Source organism: Nelumbo lutea, chromosome 1 (assembly GCF_056320005.1).
Source record: "Nelumbo lutea isolate HS-2025 chromosome 1, American lotus-T2T, whole genome shotgun sequence".
Lineage (NCBI taxonomy): Eukaryota > Viridiplantae > Streptophyta > Magnoliopsida > Proteales > Nelumbonaceae > Nelumbo > Nelumbo lutea.
The window spans coordinates 97462997-97486399 of NC_142684.1; the positions used below are offsets into that span (position 1 = coordinate 97462997).

At 40.8% G+C, this 23403-nt stretch overlaps 1 protein-coding gene across 1 annotated transcript in view; it reads right to left on the reverse strand.

Annotated features, from left to right (window-relative positions):
• The window catches only part of LOC148876316 (nuclear receptor family 2 group C protein), a 28212-nt gene that overhangs the window by 3202 nt on the left and 1607 nt on the right, over positions 1 to 23403 (reverse strand). The window contains exon 2 of the mRNA XM_088966539.1: positions 19204 to 19284. Within this exon, the coding sequence (XP_088822665.1) occupies positions 19204 to 19284 (81 nt within the window). The remainder of the gene's footprint in view (positions 1 to 19203; positions 19285 to 23403) is intronic.

The following is a 23403-nucleotide window of genomic DNA, read 5'->3' on the forward strand; positions in this document are numbered from 1 at the left end:
TAACCATGGAAGCCTCATCCGCCAGGCTAACGTGGGAGAACATCTATTCCTTTGGAAACAAACCATAAGATTCAAATCCTGATCCTCCAGGATCCAGATAAAAAATGGATTTTTTATCAGTATCCCTTTGCTCAACTTACATGGTCACCACCAGGACTCTTATGGTATAAGTTCCAACTGGCTCTCCTGTTAGCATGTGCAAGGCCCTCGCTACTTCCATTAGCTTCACTTTCAAAAGACTCTTCAGAACCATTTATCCCTTTTGGAAACCAGAAACAACTTGATAACATCTCTTTCAAAATATCGATCAATACAAACCTTAAGCGTGGAAAGGAAGTCTCATCCAGCAGGATAATGTGGGAGAACATCTACCCCTTTGGAAATAAACCATAAGATTCTAAAATTCACCCACATTTTCTAGGATCCAGATAAAAAAGGGATTCAATAATGCCAAATGTGCCATACAACATATGCTAGCCAACTCCATGATCACCACCAGGAGGCCCTTGGTACTAAAACATTTATCGGATGCTTCCATAAACTTCATTTCTCCATCATTTCCTGGAGACTCAAATATGCCAGTAATATCATGAAGCCAAAATTATAAAAGCCAGATTACTTTTTCATTTTGTTTTGTTGATAAGTTCCAGATTAATTTTTTCTCAGTATATGAAAGCCAGGTCATTGAGCTTTGAACATGTCAATGGTAGAAAATAAGCCAGGAAAATCCACTGTCTACACAAACAGAGTGCCTTATCATTTCAAGCATCCATATAAGACCCTATCATGTAGTCCCTTCAAATCAAACATGTCTTTCACCAACTTCCTACCCACCAGAGAAAAGAAAACAATGAAGGGGATTCTGAGATCCATCAGATGGTTATATGTTGGTGCCTGACGAAAGTACTGCTCATATCCAAGAGTTTGAAAACTTTTGTTTTGCTCAAAAACAGAAACTTAGACTATTAAAATGGCCCAAAACATTTGATCCCTTCCCACCCCCTGCTTTGCCAAAGTATCTGCAAAGGCATTTGCTGTTCTCTTCACCCAATGAAACTGAACTTCCAACCCCCTGAATACCAGTTAACCTCCCTCCTATCAATGGCATATTTCTAGAGTCCACTGTCCTCTAACCAGTTTAAAACCAGCTTTGAGTCTCCTTCAACAACTAGCCTTTGAATATTCAGCTCCTTTACCTTCCTTAATTAATCCTTTCATTAAAGCAGACATCTCAGCTCTAAGAGAGTCAGCAACCCCAATGAGACCTGCGTACATTGCAACCACCTTCCCATTTTCATCTCTGAAAACACCTCCTACTCCTAAAGGTCCCAGATTGCCCTCACTACTACCATCAAAGTTTAACTTTATAAAACTAGAGGCTGGTGGTGACCACAGAGGACACGTAGTTGAATGAGCTAGTGCAGATTTGCCACCTCCTTCCAACTGTTAAGCAGCATACCCATAGAGACATCAGCAAACAGATCCAAAAATTTTAGCCATTGCACCACCCTAACTGTTATAACTTCAATTATATCTTCTTTCTTCCTTTCCTTTTCAGAAAAGATCATTGAATTCCTTTCCTCCCATTGAGTCCAGCATATGGCAGCTCTCACACATTTTCACATGATTTTACCCCTTGTCTTCGGCCACCTAAAGAAAGAAGCAGCAAACACCAAATAAAGCTAAAAACCACTCCCAAATATCAGAACCAAAATGGCAAGAAATTAATAAGTGGTAGGAACTTTCACCATTAGCTTTGCACAGGATGCACCACAAGCACCAATTAGGCCTTTTTCTTTGGAGTAGGTCACAAGTATTGCATCTTTCCAAGAAGGATTCCCAACAAAAAAAGCTCCAATCCTTAGAGGGATCAGTTTACCCCATACTTCCTTTACTAGGAAAGTTTGGACATTGTTGTTGGCAGATTGCACCAAAGACTAATAGAAAGAAGCACAGGAAAAAACACCAGGGGGGATAAAGTCCAAAATTCTACTATCCCTTTTTGAAGGATCCAATACCACCCCATTCAAAACCTGGATTAGATCCAAAACATTTTCAAATTATAAATCCCTAAGGCCTCTTCTAAGACCCCAAATCCCAATCAAACCCAAAGTTTGACTCGGGAGGGACTAGAAAATTAGACACAAGTTCCCCTTTATACCGAGAGAGAGAAATAAAGAGGAAAATTGATCTTTCAAAGGCACATCTCCCACCCAAAGGTTCTCCCAAAACTTCACTTGGTTCCAAAAACAAAGATCATACCTGATGTATTGTAGAAAAGAAGGAAGAATGGCATGTATGGATCTCCAGGGAGAAGCTCTAGTAGTCCTTGCCAACAACCGTCTGCCCATGAATACTCAATATTACCTTAGCCCACAACTTATCCCTATCCCCTACTAGCCTCCACAACCACTTTCCCAACAAAGCTTCATTTCTCTCCTAAATGGTACCTATTCCTAAAGCTCCTCCAAGCCTACTCCTAGATACTATTTCCCATTTCACCCTATAATCTTTCCTGCCATCCCCTGGTTCCACAAGAAATATCTCATCAATTTTTCCAAGACTTTGCTTATTCTCTCTGGGATCCTAAATACAAATAAATAGTACAATAGAAAGCTAGATAAAGTGGACTTTATCAAAGTGATTCTGCCACCCAAAGATAGATAACTCTTCTTCCAAGAGGCTAACTTTTTGCGAATCTATCAATTATAGGGCTCCAAAAGCTGTTGTTCCTCAGATTATCCCCTAAAGCCATCCCCAGATAATTTGAGGGCCATGGTGATACCACACACCCTAGAATTTTAGCCCTCTCCAGCATTGCTATCTCCTCCATGTTAATAATCCTCACCACAGACAACTCTTTTTTTTATGAATGAATAGTATTTTATTAAATAGAGATAGAAATAATGCCAAGCATGAAGCACCCTAAGAGGAGGCACTAGGTGTTACATCCCCTTAAGGGTGGTTCCAAACCCAACTCTTTTCAGATTACAGTTACAAAGTAGCCAAAAACAGAGAATCCCTTGAGGCCCCTTGTTTAGCTAGAGAATCTGCCAAGGCTGATTTGAATTCAGTCCGCTAATCTTAACGAATATCCGATTATTAACTATTGAGAACTTTCAGCGAGTAGAAGATCTACAGTTTACTATACACAATACAAGAAGAGAAAGAGACAGATTAATAGTGGGTGAGTATAAGACTTACGGTTTAAGCGACAAATTACTTGCATCCCCGAGCGATGGACCGGGTGCAATGACCTTATTGCTGGCTGGAACTCTAGATCTAGAACTGGAAGCTGGTTGCAATGAACGACCCTCCCATTTTCTGAGTTTAAATGGCTGAGTCAAAGAGTGAGAGAGACAGCAAAAGAGGGAGACGTGCTAGTTTCCAGCACAGGGTGGTGTTTTGCCAACGATGCTGACGGTGATGGAATAACAAAGCCACTCAGCCACAAAGGTTCAAGTTCAAGTGTTTAACAACCACGACCGTTCAAAGATAAAGAAATAGTGGCATGCCAACAGTTGAATAGTCGGAAGTCAAAATAGTTACTCAGTAACCATACTAACAAGCACTGAAGATGAAGGCTCAAGGATGTTAGAAGTTATAGACTATAGGCGATGAACGACCGAAGAGGAAGATTGAAGAGATGACAATAGGGAAATGGTCAAAAGTAACTCTAGGTAGAGCTTTGGATAGCAAGCCTCTCCAATGATTTTCCCGACTCTCATTAAAAAGAAATCTGTCAAGCTTCAAGCAAGTTGGGATTTCTTGGAATTGGCCCAAGTAAAAAGGCCTTGCAAAAGAGAAAACTCCTTGAGCTCACTACAATTTATGAAATCATTAAATTCTCTCATGCTAGCCGTAATGAATTGTTGGGGGTTATTTGTTTCATTTGTTAGACAGTGTATGCCCTTAGCTCCAATCAGAATGATGTACCCTTAAACTGGTGTAATACCCTTAAACTAGACACTTATGAAACTCATGTTAGTTTAGAATCTTCATAGCCGTTGGATAGATCAAGGGAGATTTATCCTATCAAGGCTGATACTGATGTGCCGCCAAGTTGGTTGGGGTGGCTTGTCTCAGCTGCCAGGGTGAGACCTGAGGTACATGCAGTGTGGGTTTTCTTGAAACCCTGAACCGGACCAAAATTCCAGTATTGCCCTGGACCTTGGAGATAGATGGGCAAAACTGGAATGTTACACCTGACCCCTAGACTCGATTATGATACTGCACTAGGTATCGGATTTGGTTGTCTTTGATATGCCAATCAGTGAGATCCTTAGAGGGGGTCAAAACCTAGGTATGTTGGGACAATCTGAGAATTCATCTGAGTGGGTGATCATAGTGAAAGGATCAGCCCCTTTGTCGGACAAAGTGAATGATCAGGGATGCACTCTCTCTTATGGAAACCAAAGCTGCCGGCAACCGATTTCAACCGTTGAAATTTGTTTTGCAAAATATATTTATATAGAGATATACATATATATTTTATGGTTTCAAAATGTTTGCAAAATGTTTTAATTCCCAGGATCCATGTAAGTAGAGAGTGCAGCACTGTTCCTTGCAGCTGAGGGAGAGGTCCTCTCTTGTCGGACAGTGTTTGATCATTATGGGCTGAGAGGTTAAGTGTAAGACCATTGATGGTAATACCTGATGGGCTAATCTTGCATCTGCCCACAGTCCTTGGGATTTTATAAGGTGGCTTGACACAGGGACCATTTAGTGTAAATGTTGGGCCCATTAAGAGCCCATGGTGATGGACTCAGGGGTTCACTGTCTCCTACAGTGAATTCGGCCAGGCCTTGTAACAGAGGGTGGGCTAAACCCATGTGGCCGATGTGTAGATCAATGTTTGGGTCCCACGCCATACAAGGATATCCAACTGGGCAGCAGTTTGGAGGATAAGTGAGAACATGGACTTAATGGGCCTAAAGCCCAATTCGAACTGGCTTAATTAGATTAATTAAAGAGGGGCAGTTCTAGGATTTAGATCAGCTGATAGGATAAGGGATTGTCCCTATCCACTCAGAGAGTCCAGATCCAAATAAAGATTTGGATCAGGAAACTCCTAATTAGATTAGGAGGGCTGATCTTTATCTGCAGATAAGATAAGGAATTATCCTTATCTCTTAAAGAGAGTTCAGATCCAAATACAAGATTTGGATTAAGGAAACTCCTAATGGGATTAGGAGATGCTCTCTTTAAGGCTATAAATAGACGAGCAGGGCGAACCTCCAGTTCATCCTTCAGTCTTACTGATTCAAGAGAGAAGACAACATACAATTAGGCTGACGCCATCTTTTGCTCTTGCCTTCTCCTGTTATTGCCGCCATTACCAATTCAATCTCCACCTGTAGGAGCGATCAAGAAGGGTTCTTGATATCACCTTTTGGCAGAAAAGGTGATCTGAAGTCGGGCTCACTCGCCCTCCATTTGATTCTTTGTGAAGAATCAAGTTCTTGCTGAAGCACCATCCTGCTGATTCTGCTCCACCCTACGCTGTGTCATCTTCAGTGGGAGCAGTCTTTGGTAATCTCCTTGGGCGTGAACACCTCCATTGGGGGTTACTACTACTCCGTATCAAGTATATCCCTCTCCTACCTTTTGGTTTCAGATCTGGTTCGGTTTAGGTTCAAGATTGATCCTTGAAAATGCAGTTTTCTAAAATAGGGAATGTGATTCCCACATGGGAGAGAAATTTTTGAAGTTTCGCCCAACCTACCTATAGGGTTCAGCCATCCATATGATGGATCTCTCATCCCTTTAGTGGTATCAGAGCCAGGTTCAAATCTTGAACTGAAATTGGTCAGATCTAAAACTGCGCAAATGGGCAGAAGGCGTTCTACCCGATTGGCACAGATTATTGATTTTCTGGGAAATCGGTTCCCAAATTAAGGGCGATTGATCTGAAATTAAATCTTTTTAAATCTGATATATATTTAGAATAGTTCTTTATATTTATCTTGATTTATGGGTTGTTCGTACAGTGGAGATCGTAATCTTAATTGGCGCAAGAAATCTGCATTTTGCAGTTCTTTTACATTCTTGTCTATAATTAATTTTTTTTAATTTTTAGATTGATTGTATAGGAATTCGATTTGATGTAATATTAATAGAAATTAGGGCTTTCTATTTTATTCCATTCAAATTCGAAGTTGATTGCGCAGAAGGAAGGAGTTCCGTAGATTAGGGTTCAATTGTTTGCGAGTTGCAGTTTGAGAAACTGCAAACTGTGAACTAACATCTATTTTGCAGGGTAGCAGATCTACGAACAGCCCCTGTATTGATTCTTGACTGTCTTTTATCAGTAATTTAATTTCAGATCATAATCTTGAATTAAAGATCAAACCCTAGACCCACTGGAACCAGATTGGACAAAACTGGTTGGACCGAATCTATGGTTTGATGGGGGTTGTTCTCAGCCCTAATTTTTCATTCTTGGGTCCAGGGATTGATGGTTAATTACAAGATGTAATTCGGCCCACATCTGTAAAACCCAATTTTAATGTGCTAAAACTGCTTTAGCCCATTAACTGCATAAAAGCTATATGGGCCGAACTGCTCTTTGTAATTCAGCCCATATACGTAGATAATATTAATCAGTAATATTATGGATTATTATGGGCTTTAATAATGGGTTTTACAGATATTAATTGATTGGATCAATTTTGTTCATGCATGTGATGTATGGATGTGTGATGTGCAACGTTCATGGGCCATAAGCACTTGGCCCATGCTAATACGATAGTGGCTCTTACACACACCATGGCTGAATGCACATCATTGCCATGGTGTCCTTAAGATCATTGGATGATCTCCCTTCGTGGTGGGGCTCACACCTCCCCAAGAGGAACCATGCGGAACCCTAGCCGTTTAGGGCCCATCGAAATCTAGCTTTATGAAAGTCAGTGGGAGACACTTTGGTTTGACCTAAATTAAACTAGGGTGTAATTTTTGTTCCCTCCGCTGAAATATGAGTGCATGTGATAAGGAGATTCATATGATGAACTCTCTAAAGGCCTTCCATCATTAGCATGAAGATGGGTCCTTCAGTAATGAAGAAACGCACCATAAAATTGGGCTATCCATTTGCTGTTGGATCTGTTGGAATGTTTCATAAGATGATAGGGACGTCATAGACCAATGTGGGAGGGGCCTATCCTAAAATGGAAGACTCTCTCACGATACCTTGGCATTCACGAATATGATGGGTGAGCACTCGCTGGACAGAAAGGTTTAACCTAAAATGGCAATGAACCATGTCTGACAGAGGCCAAAGGAAAAGCTCATAAGATGAGTGGATACGATCCTTCACAGAAAGGTGGTGGGTTTATGCAGCTGAAACAGTTGGCTCCATGCACCCTATGTGATTTCCCACATATCCAGAGACATAATTCGCAGTATCCGCCACTGAGATAGGAGGGAAATCTCAGAGATGAACAAATGGGAATGGAACATATATTAAAAACCATGTCTATGTAGATAGCATGAATCAAATAAGGTTGTGAACTAATACTTGCTTTTTATCAGAAATGGCAAACGGACAATTCGCAAAATTGTTGGGTGACAACAAACTCAAAGGCCCAAACTACGCTGACTGGTACCGAAACCTTATGTTGGTCCTGACATCAGAAAAATTGGACAAAGTAGCTCAAAACCCTGCTCCGGAACGTCCAGGTGATAGGGCTTCTGAAGCCCATAGGAGAGACTATCAAGAATGAGAAGAGAAAATTTCCCTTGCTCACTGCTACATCATAGCATCCTTAGACAATCAGATACAGCAACAATTCGATCTGATCGAATTGTCCAAGGATATCCTAGACAGTCTGAGGACGATGTATGAAGAGTAGAATCGTTCTACTCGACAGAAGGTCTTGAAATAGTTCATGACCGCGTAGATGTTTAAGAACCAACAAGTTCATGACCATTGTCTTAAGATGATGGGATAATATCAATGAACTTGAGGCTCTTGGATCCGGGCTTGACCATGTCACTAAGGTGGATGCCATCCTAAATTCTTTGCCTCCTTCCTTCAATCAGTTCATCATGAACTAAAACATGAACGAGCTAAATATTAGCATCCAAGAAGTCAGCAGTATGTTGCAGAGGGCCAAGGAACTAATCAAGAAGGATTAGCCCATTGCCATGCTTGTTGAAACTGGCAAATCGGGCAAGAAGAAGGGGAATGCTAAGAAAAAGCCTCAGAAGAAAGCTACTAAGTCCAAGAGGCAGAGGAAGGACAAAGCATCAGATGCTTGTCACTTCTGCAAGCAGGCCGGCCACTGGAAGAGGAACTGTCCTCAGTACCTAGAATCCAAAAAAACAAGATAATTTCGAATCCTTTGTCATAGAAACCACTTTGTTGGTAACTTCTACTTCCTGGTGTATTGACTCTGGGGCTTTGACTCATGCATGTAATTCACTGCAAGGGTTCAGGATAAGCAGAAGACTGAGTGACAGAGAAGTGACTCTTTACTTGGGGACTTCTGCAAGTGTTGCAGCTATAGCTATAGGAATTGTAGAGTTAATTTCAGAGAATGAATTATTGTAATAAAAGATTGTCTTTATGTACAGAATTTGAGATTCAAAACTGTGTGCGCATGGATATTCTGTTCTATTTACTAATACGATTACTATCAAAAGAAATAACAAATTCCTCGCATACGGAGAGCTTGAGAATGGTCTCTATGTTCTCCATCCTTCTCTAGAAACTAACATAACCGAAACTATGTCGGATGATATCCCCAAGAATAGAACCCATGATACAGTTAATCCCACGTGTTTGTGGCATTACCGACTTGGCCATATTAATATAGATCGTATCACAAGGTTAGTAAATGATGGTCCTTTGGATTTTCTAACTGTAGAAGATATTCCAACCTGTGAACCTTGCCTTCAAGGTAAGATGACGAAACGGCCATTTAACGGTAAGCCTGAAAGATGTACAGGCACGCTTGACCTTATACATACTGATGTATGTGGTCCCGTGAGTGTTAGAACACGTAACCAGCACGTTTATTTCATAACATTCACCGATGATTACTCTCAATATGGTCACGTGTACCTAATGAGACACAAGTCTGAATCCTTTGAAAAGTTCAAAGAGTTCATACAAGAGATCAAGAAACAGTTAGGGAGAGAAATTAAGACCCTTCGATCGAATCGAGGTGGCGAGTATCTCTCTGATGAATTCAAGGACTACTTGAAGCTCAATGGGATAGTATCACAGTTAGCTCCTCCTGCTACACCACAACTAAACGATGTGTCAGAGAGGAGGAACCGGACTTTATTGGATATGGTCCGATCACTTCTCGTACACTCAAGAGTTACCCACATCCTTTTGGGGTTACGCATTGGAGACTGCGATATACGTGTTAAACCGGGTTCCAACCAAATCAGTTCCGAAAACTCCCTTTGAGCTTTAGTACGGTAAGAAACCAAGTGTGAGACACTTGAAGATTTGGGGTTGTCTGGCACATGTTAAAAGAACGAGTGCAGACAAATTGGAATCCAAGACCAGTCGTTGCCTATTCGTAAGCTACCCCAAAGGCTTTGTGGGTTACCTATTCTAAGACCCAGGAGAATAGAAAATGTTCTGTAGTCGAAATGCCCATTTCGTGGAAGATGATTACATCATGAACAATCATCGTCAAGAAGTTGTTCTTGATGAGGAAAGCTCAGGGGTAGTGGGAGATGTCCCACAAGCTCCAGGTAATGACCAACCTAGAAGATATACCCGGGTTTCCAAGCCTCCAATTCGTTTCGGCTATGACCAGGATAGTTACTTGGTGGAAGCCACGACCAGTGCGGAAGATCCCGTGACTTATACAGAAGCTATGTTGGACATAGATTCCTTGAAGTGGGTAAATACCATGAGAGCCGAGATGGACTCAATGGAAACCAATGGAGTCTGGACTCTGGTAGATCCGCCCCCTTGGGTAAAATCAATTGGTTGCAAATGGATCTACAAGAGGAAGAAGGGCCCCGGTGGTAAGGTTGAGACCTACAAGACTCGTCTTGTGACGAAAGGGTATACTCAGAAAGAAGGAATCGATTATGAGGAAACCTTTAGGTCGATGGCTATTCTTAAATCCATTAGGATCCTGCTAGCTGTAGGAGCATACCATGATTACAAGATTTGGCAAATGGATGTCAAAACTGCGTCCAAAATGGAGATCTTAGTGAAGATATCTATATACAGCAAGGTTTTATAGATGCGGGTCAGGAACACATGGTATGTAAATTAAACCAATCCATATATGGACTTAAGCAAGCTTCTGGGAGTTGGAACATCCGGTTTGACTCTACCGTCAAAAAGTTTGCCTTTGAGCAAAATCCGGATGAGCCCTGTATTTATAAGAAATCCAGTGAGGATAAGGTTATGTTCCTGGTTCTGTATGTAGATGGCATTCTACTCATTAGGAATGATGTAGGAATGTTGACTATGATGAAAATATGGCTTCCACAGCAATTCTCCATGAAAGATCTTGGAGAAGTCTCCTATATACTAGGTCTTCGGCTCTATAGAGATAGATCAGAGAGGATAAATAGGATTATCCCAATCTGCTTACATTGACAAGATAGTCAAGAGATACAGCATGGAGAACTCCAAGAAAGGAAATGTTCCTTTCAGGCATGGAGTCACTCTTTCCAAGGGTATGTCTCCCAAGACTCCCGAGGAGATTGAGGGCATGAAGGACGTTCCCTATGCCTCAGCCATAGGGAGCATCATGTATGCCATTCTGTGCACTCGTCCTGACATCACTCAAGCAGTGAGTGTGGTAAGTAGATTCCAGTCAAACCCAGGGCAGGAGCATTGGACTGCTGTGAAAAACATACTCAAGTACCTTTGAAGGACAAAAGAGTTTTGTCTGGTATTCGATGGTAGTTCACTACAGATCCAAGGGTATACTGATGCTGACTTCCAATCAGATCCAGATTATAGAAAGTCTACATCTGAATACGTTTTCACGATAGGATCGTGTGCTGTTTGTTGGAAAAGCAGCAAATAGGGGTCCACGACAGATTCCACAACCGAAACCGAATACATTACCGCAAGTGAAGCTGCCAAAGAAACCGTTTGGATGAAGAAGTTCATTCACGAATTGGGAGTAGTTCCATCCAGCACATCACCCATTCCATTGTTGTGTGACAACACTGGAACTAATGCTCAAGCTAAGGAGCCATGAGCCCACTCGAAGTCGAAGCACATCGAGAGGAAGTACCATGTACTGTGGGAAATAGTTGGAAGAGGGGACGTCCAAATTCAGAAGGTAGCATCAGCGGAAAATGTAGCAGACCCATTGACTAAGCCACTGGCACAGAAAGTGTTTGAGAAACACGTGGAAAGCATGGGACTCCAGCTTATACCAGATTGGACCTAAGTGTAAGTGAGAGCTATTAGACAGTGTATGCCCTTAACTCTAATCAGAATGATGTACATTATGACATTTAATGTAAATGAATAAAGTATATATTTGATTAATGTTATTATGGTGTGTTTTTGTGTAATACCCTTAAACTAGACACTTATGAGACTCGTGTTAGTTTAGAATCTTCACAGCCGTTGGATAGATCTGGGGAGATTTATCCTGCCAAGGCTGACACTAATGTGCCGCCAAGTTGGTTGGGGTGGCTTGTCTCAGCTACTAGGATGAGACCTGAGGTACATGTAGTGAGAGTTTTCTTGAAACCCTAAACCAGACCAGAATTCCAGTATTGCCCTGGACCTTGGAGATAGATGGGCAAAACTATAATGTTACACCTGACCCCTACACTCGATTATGATACTACACTAGGTGTCGGATTGGGCTGTCTATGATATGCCAATCAGTGAAATCCTTAGAGGGGGTCAAAACCTGGGTATCTTGGGACAGTTCGAGAATTCATCTAAGTGGGTGATCCTAGTGACAGGATCAGCCCCTTTGTCAGACAAAGTGAATGATTAGGGATGCACTCTCTCTGATGGAAACCAAAACTATCGGCAGCCGATTTCAACCGTTGAAATTTGTTTTGCAAAATATATTTATATAGAGATACACACACACACACACACAAATATATATATATATATATATATATATATATATATATTATGGTTTCAAAATGTTTGCAAAATGTTTTAATTCCTGGGATCCAGGTGAGTAGAGAGTGCAGCATTGTTCCTTGCAGCCAAGGGAGAGGTCCTCTCTTGTCGGGCAATGTTTGATCATTATGGGCTGAGAGGTTAAGTGCAAGACCATTGATGGTAATACCTGATGGGCTAATCTTGCATCTGCCCACAATCCTTGGGTTTTTATAAGGTGGGTTGACCCAGGAACCATTTAGTGTAAATGTCGGGCCCATTAAGAGCCCATGGTGATGGACTCAGGGGTTCACTATCTCCTATAGTGAATTCGGCCAAGCCTTGTAACAAAGGCTGGACTGAACCCATGTGGCTGATGTGTAGATCAATGTTTGGGTTCCACGCCATACAAGGGTATCCAACTGGGCAGCAGTTTGGAGGATAAGTAAGCACAGGGACTTAATGGGCCTAAAGCCCAATTCGAACTGGCTAAATTAGATTAATTAAAGAGGGGCGGTTCTGGCATTTAGATCAACATATAGGATAAGGGATTGTCCCTATCCACTCAGAGATTCCAGATCTAAATAAAGATTTGGATCAGGAAACTCCTAATTAGATTAGGAGGGCTGATCTTTATCTGCAGATAAGATAAGGAATTATCCTTATCTCTAAAAGAGAGTCCAGATCCAAATACAAGATTTGGTAGGGCGAACCTCCAGTTCATCCTTCAGTCTTACTGATTCAAGAGAGAAGACAACATACAGTTAGACTGACGCCATCTTTTGCTCTTGCCTTCTCCTGTTATTGTCGCCATTACCAGCTTGATCTCCACCTATAGAAGCGATCAAGAAGGGTTCTTGTTATAACCTTTTGGCAGAAAAGGTGATCTGAAGTCGTGCTCACTCGCCCTCCATCAGATTCTTGGTGAAGGATCAGGTTCTTGCTGAAGAGCCATCCTGCTGATTTTGCTCCACCCTACGCTGTATCATCTTCAATGAGAGAAGTCTTTGGTAATTTCCTTAGGCATGAACACCTTCGTTAGGGGTTACTACTACTCCATATCAGGTATATCCCTCTCCTACCTTTTGGTTTCAGATCTAGTTCAGTTTAGGTTCAAGATTGATCCTTGAAAATGCAGTTTTCTAAAATAGGGAATGTGATTCCTACATGGGAGAGAGATTTTTGAAATTTCGCCCAACCTACCAGTAGGGTTCGGCCATCCATATGATGGATCTCTCATCCCTTCATCATTAACAAAGCAAAATACATTAAAATCACCACCCAAACACCAAGGACCCTCCCATAGCCCTTGTATTCCATATTACTCTTCCCAAAAATCATTACTCTCTCTATAGATATTTGGGCCATACACATTGGTCAACACCCAAACGAAACCATCATCCATCGACTTGAACTTTACAGACACTGAAAAGTTTCCTATTAACTCCTCCTCTGCCTCTACAACATCCTCTCTCCACAATGTGACAATACCCCCTAAAGCCCTCCAAGAGGGTGTAGAGACCCAACTTATTCCTCTTGACTTCCACACACTTCTGACCCATTTTCTATCAAATTCGGCTAATTTGGTCTCCTATAGCATCACTATATCATGCCTACTCCTTCTGAAAAGTTCTTTAATTAACCTCCTTTTCCTTGCACTCCCTAAACCACTTAATTCCAACTAATGATTTTCATGGGAAACAAAATTTTAGAGCCCAACTAAGGTTAAAGGTTCCTACTTGGGAGCCTTTCTTCTTCCCCTTCTACCATTAAACTCAATGTCCCCTTCTATATCTGAAATCAACCTCTCTACCTTAGTTCTTTTCTTTTTTCTTTCCATTACTTCTCACTCCCCGAGTGCTTGGACAGTTTTTTTGTTCCAATTCTCATATATGTTTTTCCTCCAAATAATCCTTTGGGAGCTTATACTCCAACAAAGCACAAATTTGCCTCCAAATCCTCTCTAATTCTTCCTCCTACAATTTTTTCAAGAATAGCTCTCCCCCCTCATTTCCACAGTTTTTGTCCACACTCTCAGAATCCACACCCAACTCCTCCCTTTGTGTGTACTCCTCTAGAAAAGCATATATTAGGTTCCAAATTCTCTCTAACTCCTACTTTTTACTCAATAGAAGCTCTCTCTCCTTTCAACACAACCATTATCTATGCCCACACCTTCCCCTCTAATAGTTGTTCTTTCCGGTTGAAAAGCTAAGATACCTATTTTGAGCACAAAACCCACGTCAGTACCAATAACCGAATTGACAGACATACCTGGACCAGTAAGGGGCGAGGACGCAAGGTCTGAAGTCCCAAAAAGGTGGTTGGGGTCTGCCACCAATACTTGTGTCTAAGGAGAATGTGGGAGTGTATTTGGTTCTATTATTATTTTGTTAACTGTAATATCCAAACCGACCTTAGAATTTTGTCCCCCAACCATTGAATTTATGTTCTGTGAATAGAAAAAATCCTATTCCTCCGATTCAGTAAGAAGAGTGTGTTGCTCTCCTGAAATGGGAATGGGCTTTGGGAATAGGCTCCTCCATTGAGTTGTCTTCTCCATCGCAAAACTCTTATCATAGTTCACCTTCATGTTTGACATTCTCGATAAGTGAGTGATGGGTATTCTATCTTTTCCAACCCTCTGCCCCCCCCCACTAGATTCCTCGAATCTACCCTCTCTATTTGTCTCCCCAACACTTCTGCAATCAAAGTAAAGAGGAAAGGAGAAAGGGATCTCTCTCTCTCTCTCTCTCTCTCTCTCTCTCTCTCTCTCTCTCTCTCTCTCTCTCTCTCTTTGATAGAAAACAATAACTTTCATTAAAGAGATTAACAGAGTACAATTGTCACCACCCAAAGGATGGCTAATGAAACCAGTAGAAAAATCATTGTACAAGCAAGTCCAAAATAAAGCCCCCCTATTTACTCCTTGCTTACCTAGAGCATTAGGCATTTCATTAGCTAACCTTACCCAATTAAAGTGAACCCTTAACTCTATTGCTAAATACAATATTTCCCTTAGCTATTGCCTGAAAGGCCAACCTCCTAAACTTTTTGCTTGCATCTAATTGGTTACCAGCTTGGAGTCACTTCCACTTCTAACTGTTGCATACCCCACTGCTTAGCCAATCTCAACCCTTGTAGTAGGGCCTTTATTTCTACCTTTAGTAAGTTTCCCACCCCAACTGGACCTAAGAAGGGGCCAGCACCTTTCCTTCCTCATCTCTGAAGACTCCTCCAATGCCTAAAGGACCTGGATTGCCTAGAGAACTACCATCAAAGTTCAGCTTTACTCTAGCATGCAGAGAAGGGGACCAACTCTCCTACATAGTATGAGAATGGGTGGAAGAAGAAGCTATGACACTCCATCCTCTAAGCAAACCATCATAAGAGAAGTCCGTGAACTGAATTTTTAGACAATGTAAAATTTTGATGGTAATGCCCTCAAACAAGTGCTTCCTTGGAAGATCCTGTTGTTTCTTTCTTCCCAAATCGACCAAAGAATGGCTGCTATTGTTAATCTCCACATCACTCTACCCTTTTCTTTGGTTGACAAAAGAAACTAGGGTCAAAAAGATTAGTACACACAAGGAGGGATTCCAGCTGCACCCAAAGAGAGAGGATAACCAATCCCAAAAGTAAGAAACAAAGGGATAGAACAAAAACAGATGAGCCACCATCTCACCACTCCTTAAACAGAGGCAACAAACATTAGGGAAAAGGCACCGATCTGGCCTTTTTCTTTGAAGCAAATCCAAGGTATTGATCTTTTGGAGTACCAATTCCCAACAAAACACCCTAATCTTTGGTGGGACAAGAGAAGACCACACTTCTTTCATAGGAAAGGATGCAGACCCAACAGAAGGCTGAAGTAAGGCATTAAAGAAAGAAGAGCAAGAGAAAAACCATGACGAGGGTTTCAACCAAATCCTACTATCCAGACAAGACTGATCATGGAAGACGGAGGATAACAAAGAAAACAAAGCGTCTGCACAACTCACCTCTAAATCTCTCAAACCTCTCCTTAGGCCCAAGTCCCAAGAGCCTTCAGACCCTTGGTAGGATGAAATAGTCTTGAATTTATGTAAGGAAAAGGAATACAAAGAAGGGAATTTATCCTTTAGGGGAGTGTTCCCACACAAAATATCATCACAAAACAGAATTTTGTTACCTGAGCACGAATCGTACCTAACAAACGGTTGAAAGGCAGACAAAACTCTAACAATGGCTTTCCCATCCATTTGCTGCCAAGCCATGTATGCGTTCTACTATAGAGTCCCACAAATTGTCCAGCACTAAGGGAAACCTCCACAACCACTTAACCTAATGTTACCAATGCCTAAACCCCTTTGTTCCCTCTTCCTAGAGACTACTTACCCATTTTACTCAGTGGCCCTTTTTTGAGTCACCGGGTTCCCAAAGAAAATCTCTCATTTTTTTCAATTTGCCTTGCAACCCTGGCAGGTATCTTGAAAGTGGATAAAAAATACACCGGTAGGTTTGCTAAAGTGGACTTGATTAGTGTGATTCTACCCCCAAGGGAGATATAGTTTCTTTTCCACTCTGCTAATCTCTTTGTGAATTTTTCCAAAAGCGGGTACCAAAACCTTTTTGATCTTGGATTTCCCCCCAAGGGCAAGCCCAAAAAGACCAAAGGCCACCCACTTACCTCACAACCTAAGGAGCCACAAAGAACAGCTCCTCTTCCTCCTTATTTACTCCCACCACACAACTTTTGTTCCAAATGACTTTCAAATTCAAGACCCTTTCAAAGTGTGTCACTAACCTTTTCAAATTTACCATCTCCTCTGGATCCCCTTTACAAAAAATTATGATGTCGTCTACAAATTGTAGGTGAGTAACAACCACTTCTTGTCTCCCAATTCTCCAACCTCTAATTAAATTCCTTAAATCAGCCTTAGAGATCAAGGCACTCAAAAACATCCACTAAAAGTGTAAAGAGGAAGGTGGAAAGGGGGTCTCCTTGTCTAAGGCCCCTCTTAGCAGGAAAGAAGTCCCTACTCCCAAGCTACTCCATTTACCAAGACAGAATAGTGACAAGTAGTGATACAACCTTTAATCCATTTGCACCATCTATCTCCAAATCCTCTATTCCTCAAGACTTCTAGTAAGAAATCCCAGTCCACTAGGTCATACGCCTTTTCAAGATCAAGTTTTCTTATCAAACCCTTCTCTCCCTTTCTTTTCTTAAAACCCACACACTCATTTACAATTAGAATTTGGTTAACAATTTGTCTCCCTAGGACAAAGGCCCCTGGATTTTGGGAAATTAAGGAGGGGAGGACTTGTTTTATCCTCAGGGCAAGAACTTTAGCAATGATTTTGTACATGCTACCGATCAAACTAATGGGCCTAAAGTCCTTGGGTTGAATTACATCTACTTTCTTGGGGATCAAGGCTACAAAAGTAGCATTTGCACCAAAGTTGAATTTCCCCCTTTTATAGAACTCCAAGAAAACCTCCATCAAATCATGTCCTAGCATATCCCAGCAATATTGGTAGAAGGCCATTGAGAATCCATTTAGGCCTGGGACTTTTGATCTGTCCATGGAGAACAAAGCATCTTTTATTTCCTAAACCTCAAAAAGCCTCTCTAAGGGTTCTAGAAGCTCCCTATCTCCAACCTACCAATCAAAGTCCACTAGGGTCTCTCTCGCTCTACTAGGTTTGTCATAGATGGACTTAAAATGCTCCAAAAAAGCTCTTGGAATTTCTTCCTCTCTCCATTCCACTCCAACCTTGCTACATTAATCTTCCACTTTCTCCCACTTGTCAAATTATGAAAGAGCCTTGTTTTACCGTCCCCTTCTTTTAACCATTTGCATCTCGCCTTTTGTCTCCAGCTTATCTCTTCCTTCCTAAGGGTTTCCTCTAAAATCTTGTTTCAACTTCCATCTCCCTTCCCTCTCTTCTAACTCTCCTCTTTGCTTCAGCCCCATCAAAATATTATATCCTTTTTTAGCAAACTCTCCTTTTTTCCTTCCACTCTACCAAACTCTTCTTTATTCCAAACTTTTAACCTAGCTTTCAACTTCTGGAACTTCTTATAAAATATGTACCCTTACAATCTATAAGTCACCTAGTCCTCTTCCCACCACCATTCTTGCACTCTCTTTTTAAAGTCCGGGTGCAGTAGCCACATCTTCTCAAACCTAAAAGGGAAGGTCCTCCTCCTAACCTCTCTTGTGACAAACTAACTGGACAGTGATCCGAAATAGGTCTAGGTAGGGCTCTCATCACCAAGCCCCTCCATGCCTCCTCCCAATCTGCAAAAAAAAACAAGAATTTGTAACATGAGAAAGCATTCTGTTAATCCTTACTCCTACCAATGGACCAAATTATTGAAATATAGGCCCCATTTGTTCTTCTTTTGGCCATTTACCGGGGTAATTTATTTCTTAAGTGAGTGAGATAATGACCATTTTATCCTTAAAAAGACAAAATTAGAAGGGACAATATTGTCCCATCATGTGCTAACAACTTCCCCCCAAGCAGGAAAGGGAAAGTGAGAAAGTAACTTTTCTATGGGCTCCACATGAATCCTTAAACAGAACATGGGATTGTTAGTCAATGGCAACCATTTTCCCATTGACTAAATCAAAACACCCCCAAAAAAAAAGAAAAAAAAAAAACATAACCAAAAAATGAATGTGCCCATAAACTCCAAACAGCTTACCATTAAACTTGATTGCCTCAGCCATCAGACTTGAGAGGATAGAAAGCTTGCGGTCACTTTATCAATTATATACTCTGATGTGAAGTGTGCATCACAGATAGAATTGATTGAACTACCTTTAATAAAACAAGGTCCATATAAACCCACCAAACCTAATCTTTCCTTAACAACTTAAAGTAGCCTAGAGCAGCCTAATGAGAAATACAATTAAAAGCTCAATTCAAAATTCAACTTCGACACTCAACAGTTCAATCATAAACATATATAAAATAGCAAAAAAGCACTAAACAAGATTAAAAAAAAAATCATGAAGAATAAGCAGGATATATTATTTACCAAATAGCCATACAAGTAATACATCTTAATTAATATGTTAAGTACACATAAAGAATCCAAAATCAGAAAAGAGCCACAAGGAAAGTCATTGTCAACTTAAAACCTGCAGGTAAGCTAGTATATCTGTTGTCGTCACTCTTGTTCCTTCCTCTTGTTGCCTCAAGATCCATTGGTACAGTTTATCCTGCATAAGGCAAAGTGAAGAAGCTGAAATTAGTAAAATCATAAAAAATTATAGGCTACAAAGTTAAAAGAACTCTATCAGTTAATAATTCAAGATAACAGAAGTATAAGGCTAGTAGAAGTCAACAGGTTAAGCAATGCAGATATCCAAGACAGCAGGGATAAAGACTATCCAAGTCAACAGGTTAAGCAATGCACCAGAGCAGAAAACTTCTCACCCCCCCCCCTATGTGCATAAGTGTGTATGTGTGTGTGCTGTGTACCACATAAGCAAGTATTGTATAAGAAACTGTAGCATAACTATGGTCCAAATCAACCAAAATGATAACGAAGGCTAGTAGCAGTCAAGTTAAATAATGCAAATATCCAAGATGTCAGACAAATAGAAACTCCACCACCCTCCCTCCACTATCCGTCCATCTATCCATCTGACTATCTATGTATATATTTGTGTATATATGAGTATATCAAATAGGCAATATCTATCAAAAAAAATATATCAAATAGGCAAGTATTGTATAAGAAAATGTAACATATCTCAAGGCAATGTTGTGCTGAACTGCTGATAAGTTTAGGAGAGGAGGATAAAAACAGATTCCCCAACAACCTAGGTCAACATCCAAGAAAACCTCACAACTATAGGAATAAGTTCAACCATGACATGCAGAATTATTACTTCTATCTATGTAATGGCTCTTATAGGACAAAGGCAAAGTGTGCATACCAATTGAAACACGTGAAATTCCATTCTTGAAAATATATTTCTTTTCTTGAGCACACCCCTGCCCCTTCCCCAAGTTGCATAACATGGTTAAGAAATTGATTTGCATTATAGAATCATATGATTTTAACTGAGATAAACCTGTTCCTTGCAGAAGTAATCATATGATTAGGGATAGAAATTTGACCCACCCCCATCGAGTGGGGCACTGATCAGGTTCAGGGTGGGCTTTGGGGAAACCCAAAACTTTGGTGACCGAGGACAAAGCAGGGATGGTATTTGTCCACCCCACCCCGATTAAAAGTGTCTATGTGTGTATACTTTATTATATTATATTATATTACATAATATAAAACAATTGTAGGTAGGAGGTTTTCAAAGAAATTAAAAAAAAAAAAAGGTATGCAAGTAAGAATGACCAGTGCAGGGCAGGGCAAATTTGAGGATCCCCATTCCCCATGGGGATGGAGATGAGGTTAGGATTTCTAGCCCCATTGAGGTACAAGGACAAGACAGGGCAGGGTATTTGAGTTTGGAGTTGGGGATGGGGGTATGCAAAACCCGACCCCGCTCTGTTGTCGTCCTACATATTATATGCATTCCACGAGCAATACTTTTTTCTATTTTTTGCTCCAGATCTTGCTTTACCTCCATAAAATGCTGATCTCCTCACAAAATCTCCACAGCCACTTCATGACATAACTTTGCTCACGAATATGATAATGTAGGTAAACAATTCCACCATCATCCTTCCTACACACCATATCCCATGATAACAAATGAAAATTCAAAGAGGTAGAAGCTGATTTTTCAGAAAATCTGCTCATAAATTCCCATCCATCCATATTTCTCCCATTTTTATCAGGCAGAAGAGATAAGCTGTGGGAGGATATAAGGTGAAGAACCGCCCATTTGTGACAGGTACACCCTGGGATTTATAAATCATCTGAGAACATTCCAACCTCTTTTTATGGATTCCCATCTCATAAATTGTATGTTTTAACAAATTATACTATCTGCATGTGATAAAAATTTAATTAAAGTTGGCAAGACATAAGTCTTCAGAAAGGACATTTATCTTAAAAAACTAGATGTGAAAACATGATAATAAGCATAATATGGAATACCAATACCATATCTGTGTCCAAGATTTTGGAAATGGAAGGTCAAATCCCCATTTTCTGTATCCACATCTGGGAACCATAGGTGATCACATTTCCAGCAATGGGTACCAGAGAGTATAGCAGTAATGATGGAAATTGTAGTCCTATTGCAAGATCTAATAGTAGGATACATCTTGGGTCTGGACAGGCCAGATGTGCCCCAGGGGAACTTTTATGGCAGTGATTAAGTGAATGAAGAACCATTTGGATAGCCCAAGTCACTAAGGCACCAAAATATGACAGGAAAAAAGTTTGTTCAGACGAATACAGAGGTCTGTCAACACCCTTGCAGATAGACTAGCCATAAGAATAGGACTATAATGCATCTCACACTTTCATGCAATCCTTCTTCATTTCTGTTTCATTTATACGCTGAAGAGGTTTAATTTTGGGAGGAAATGGAGAAATTGGATAAAAGTGTGCTTATCTTCTCCATCTTTCTCAGTCCTGGTGAATGGTAGCTCTTGTGGAATGTTTAGAAGTTCTAGAAGCCTGGGACAAGGGGACCCTCTTTCCCCCCTTCTGTTCATTTGTGTGACAGAAGTCCTATACTGGATGGTAGAAAGAGCACAATTGGGAGGAATGCTGAAAGGTTTTAAAGTAGGCAGTGGGCAGGTGGAGATAGCTCTTATTCAATTTGCAGATTACATGCTATTTCACTGTGATGCCTCTTGGGAACAAATCTGGAATGTAAAGGCAATATTAAGATGGTTTGAGGTGGTATCAGGCTTGCATGTCAACATCTTGAAGAGTGAATTAATGGCTGTGGGGGAAGTGTTAAACATGGAAGAATGGGCAGAGGAATGGGGATGTAAAGTCGGAAAGCTTCCTTCTAGATACTTGGGCATGCCTCTAGGAGAAAGTTGTAAATCCAAATCTATTTGGGAACCTATCATGGAGAAGGTAGACAAGAAATTAGCCTCTTGGAAGACAAAATATTTATTCAAGGGCGGCAAAGTAACCTTAATTAAAAGTGTGCTGGCTTCCCTCCCACTTTTCTACTTATCCTTATTCCCTATTCCGGCTAAATGGGCTGCTGCATTAAAAAAAAAAAAAAAAAAAAAAAAAACAAAACAGATGAGGGATTTTTTGTGGAGGGGTTGGGGGGAGGAATCAAAATGCCACTTGGTGAATCGGAAGAAAATCTGTTGTTCCAAGACAAATGGGGGCCTAGGGATCAGATCAGTAAGAGAGGTAAACACAGCTCTTCTTGGTAAATGGCTATGGAGGTTTAATGATCAGACAGAAATTCTATGGAGAAGGTTGATAGTAACCAAATATAGGTTAAGTAGCAGGAATTGGGAAAGAGAGGAGATAAGCTCTCCCTATGGATGCTCAATCTGGAAGGCCATATAAAAAATCCAGCCCCAGTTTTCTAAGGGAATAAAATACAAAGTGGGAAATGGTAGGAGGGTTCTTTTTTGGAAGGATAATTGGTGTGAAGAGAGCCCCTTAAAAAATGTTTTCCCGGACCTGTTTGAAATCACCACAAACAAAAATGCAACTGTTGCTGAATGTTTGGAAAGGCAGAATGGTCATTGCTCTTGGAACTCTCAGTTCAGGAGAAATTTAAATGATTGGGAGGTGGCATCCTTAATCAGATTGCTCCAGCTTCTGTATGACTCAAACATATCTGGAATAGGGGGAAGATAAAAGAGTGTGGAGTTTTGAGAAGTCAGGTATGTTCTCTGTAAAATCGCTTTTTAAAGCAGTTTCAAAGGAAGAAGCTATATCTTTCCCAAGTCAAAGAATATGGGTTAGAACCGTGCCTTCAAAGATAGCCTTTCTTGTTTGGTCAGCAGGGCTGGATAAGATTCTAGCCAAGGACAATTTAGTCAAAAGAGGGTTAGAAGTGGTAGACATGGCATGTCCCCTATGTATTGGGAATGTGGAATCATCTAGTCATCTGCTGTTACACTGCAATTTTACTCACTGGATATGGCTAAGAGCGGTGGAATTATTTGGTGCTAAGCTATGTTTCCCGGCAGATGTTAGGGGACTTATAGAAGCTTGGTGGCTGAGTGGTCTGAGTAAAGCTGGAAAGGTGGCTTGGAGTATTATTCCCGCAGCTGTTCTGTGGGCTGTGTGGAGTGAAAGAAATAACAGATTATTTGAAGGAATTCAAAAATCAAAAGAAGATGTTCTGAGGAAAATTATGGGGATGATCCACTCTTGGCTGACTGTACACCCGTTGTTTAAAGACAGACACCCAAGTGCTTTTTTTGAGTAATTTTTT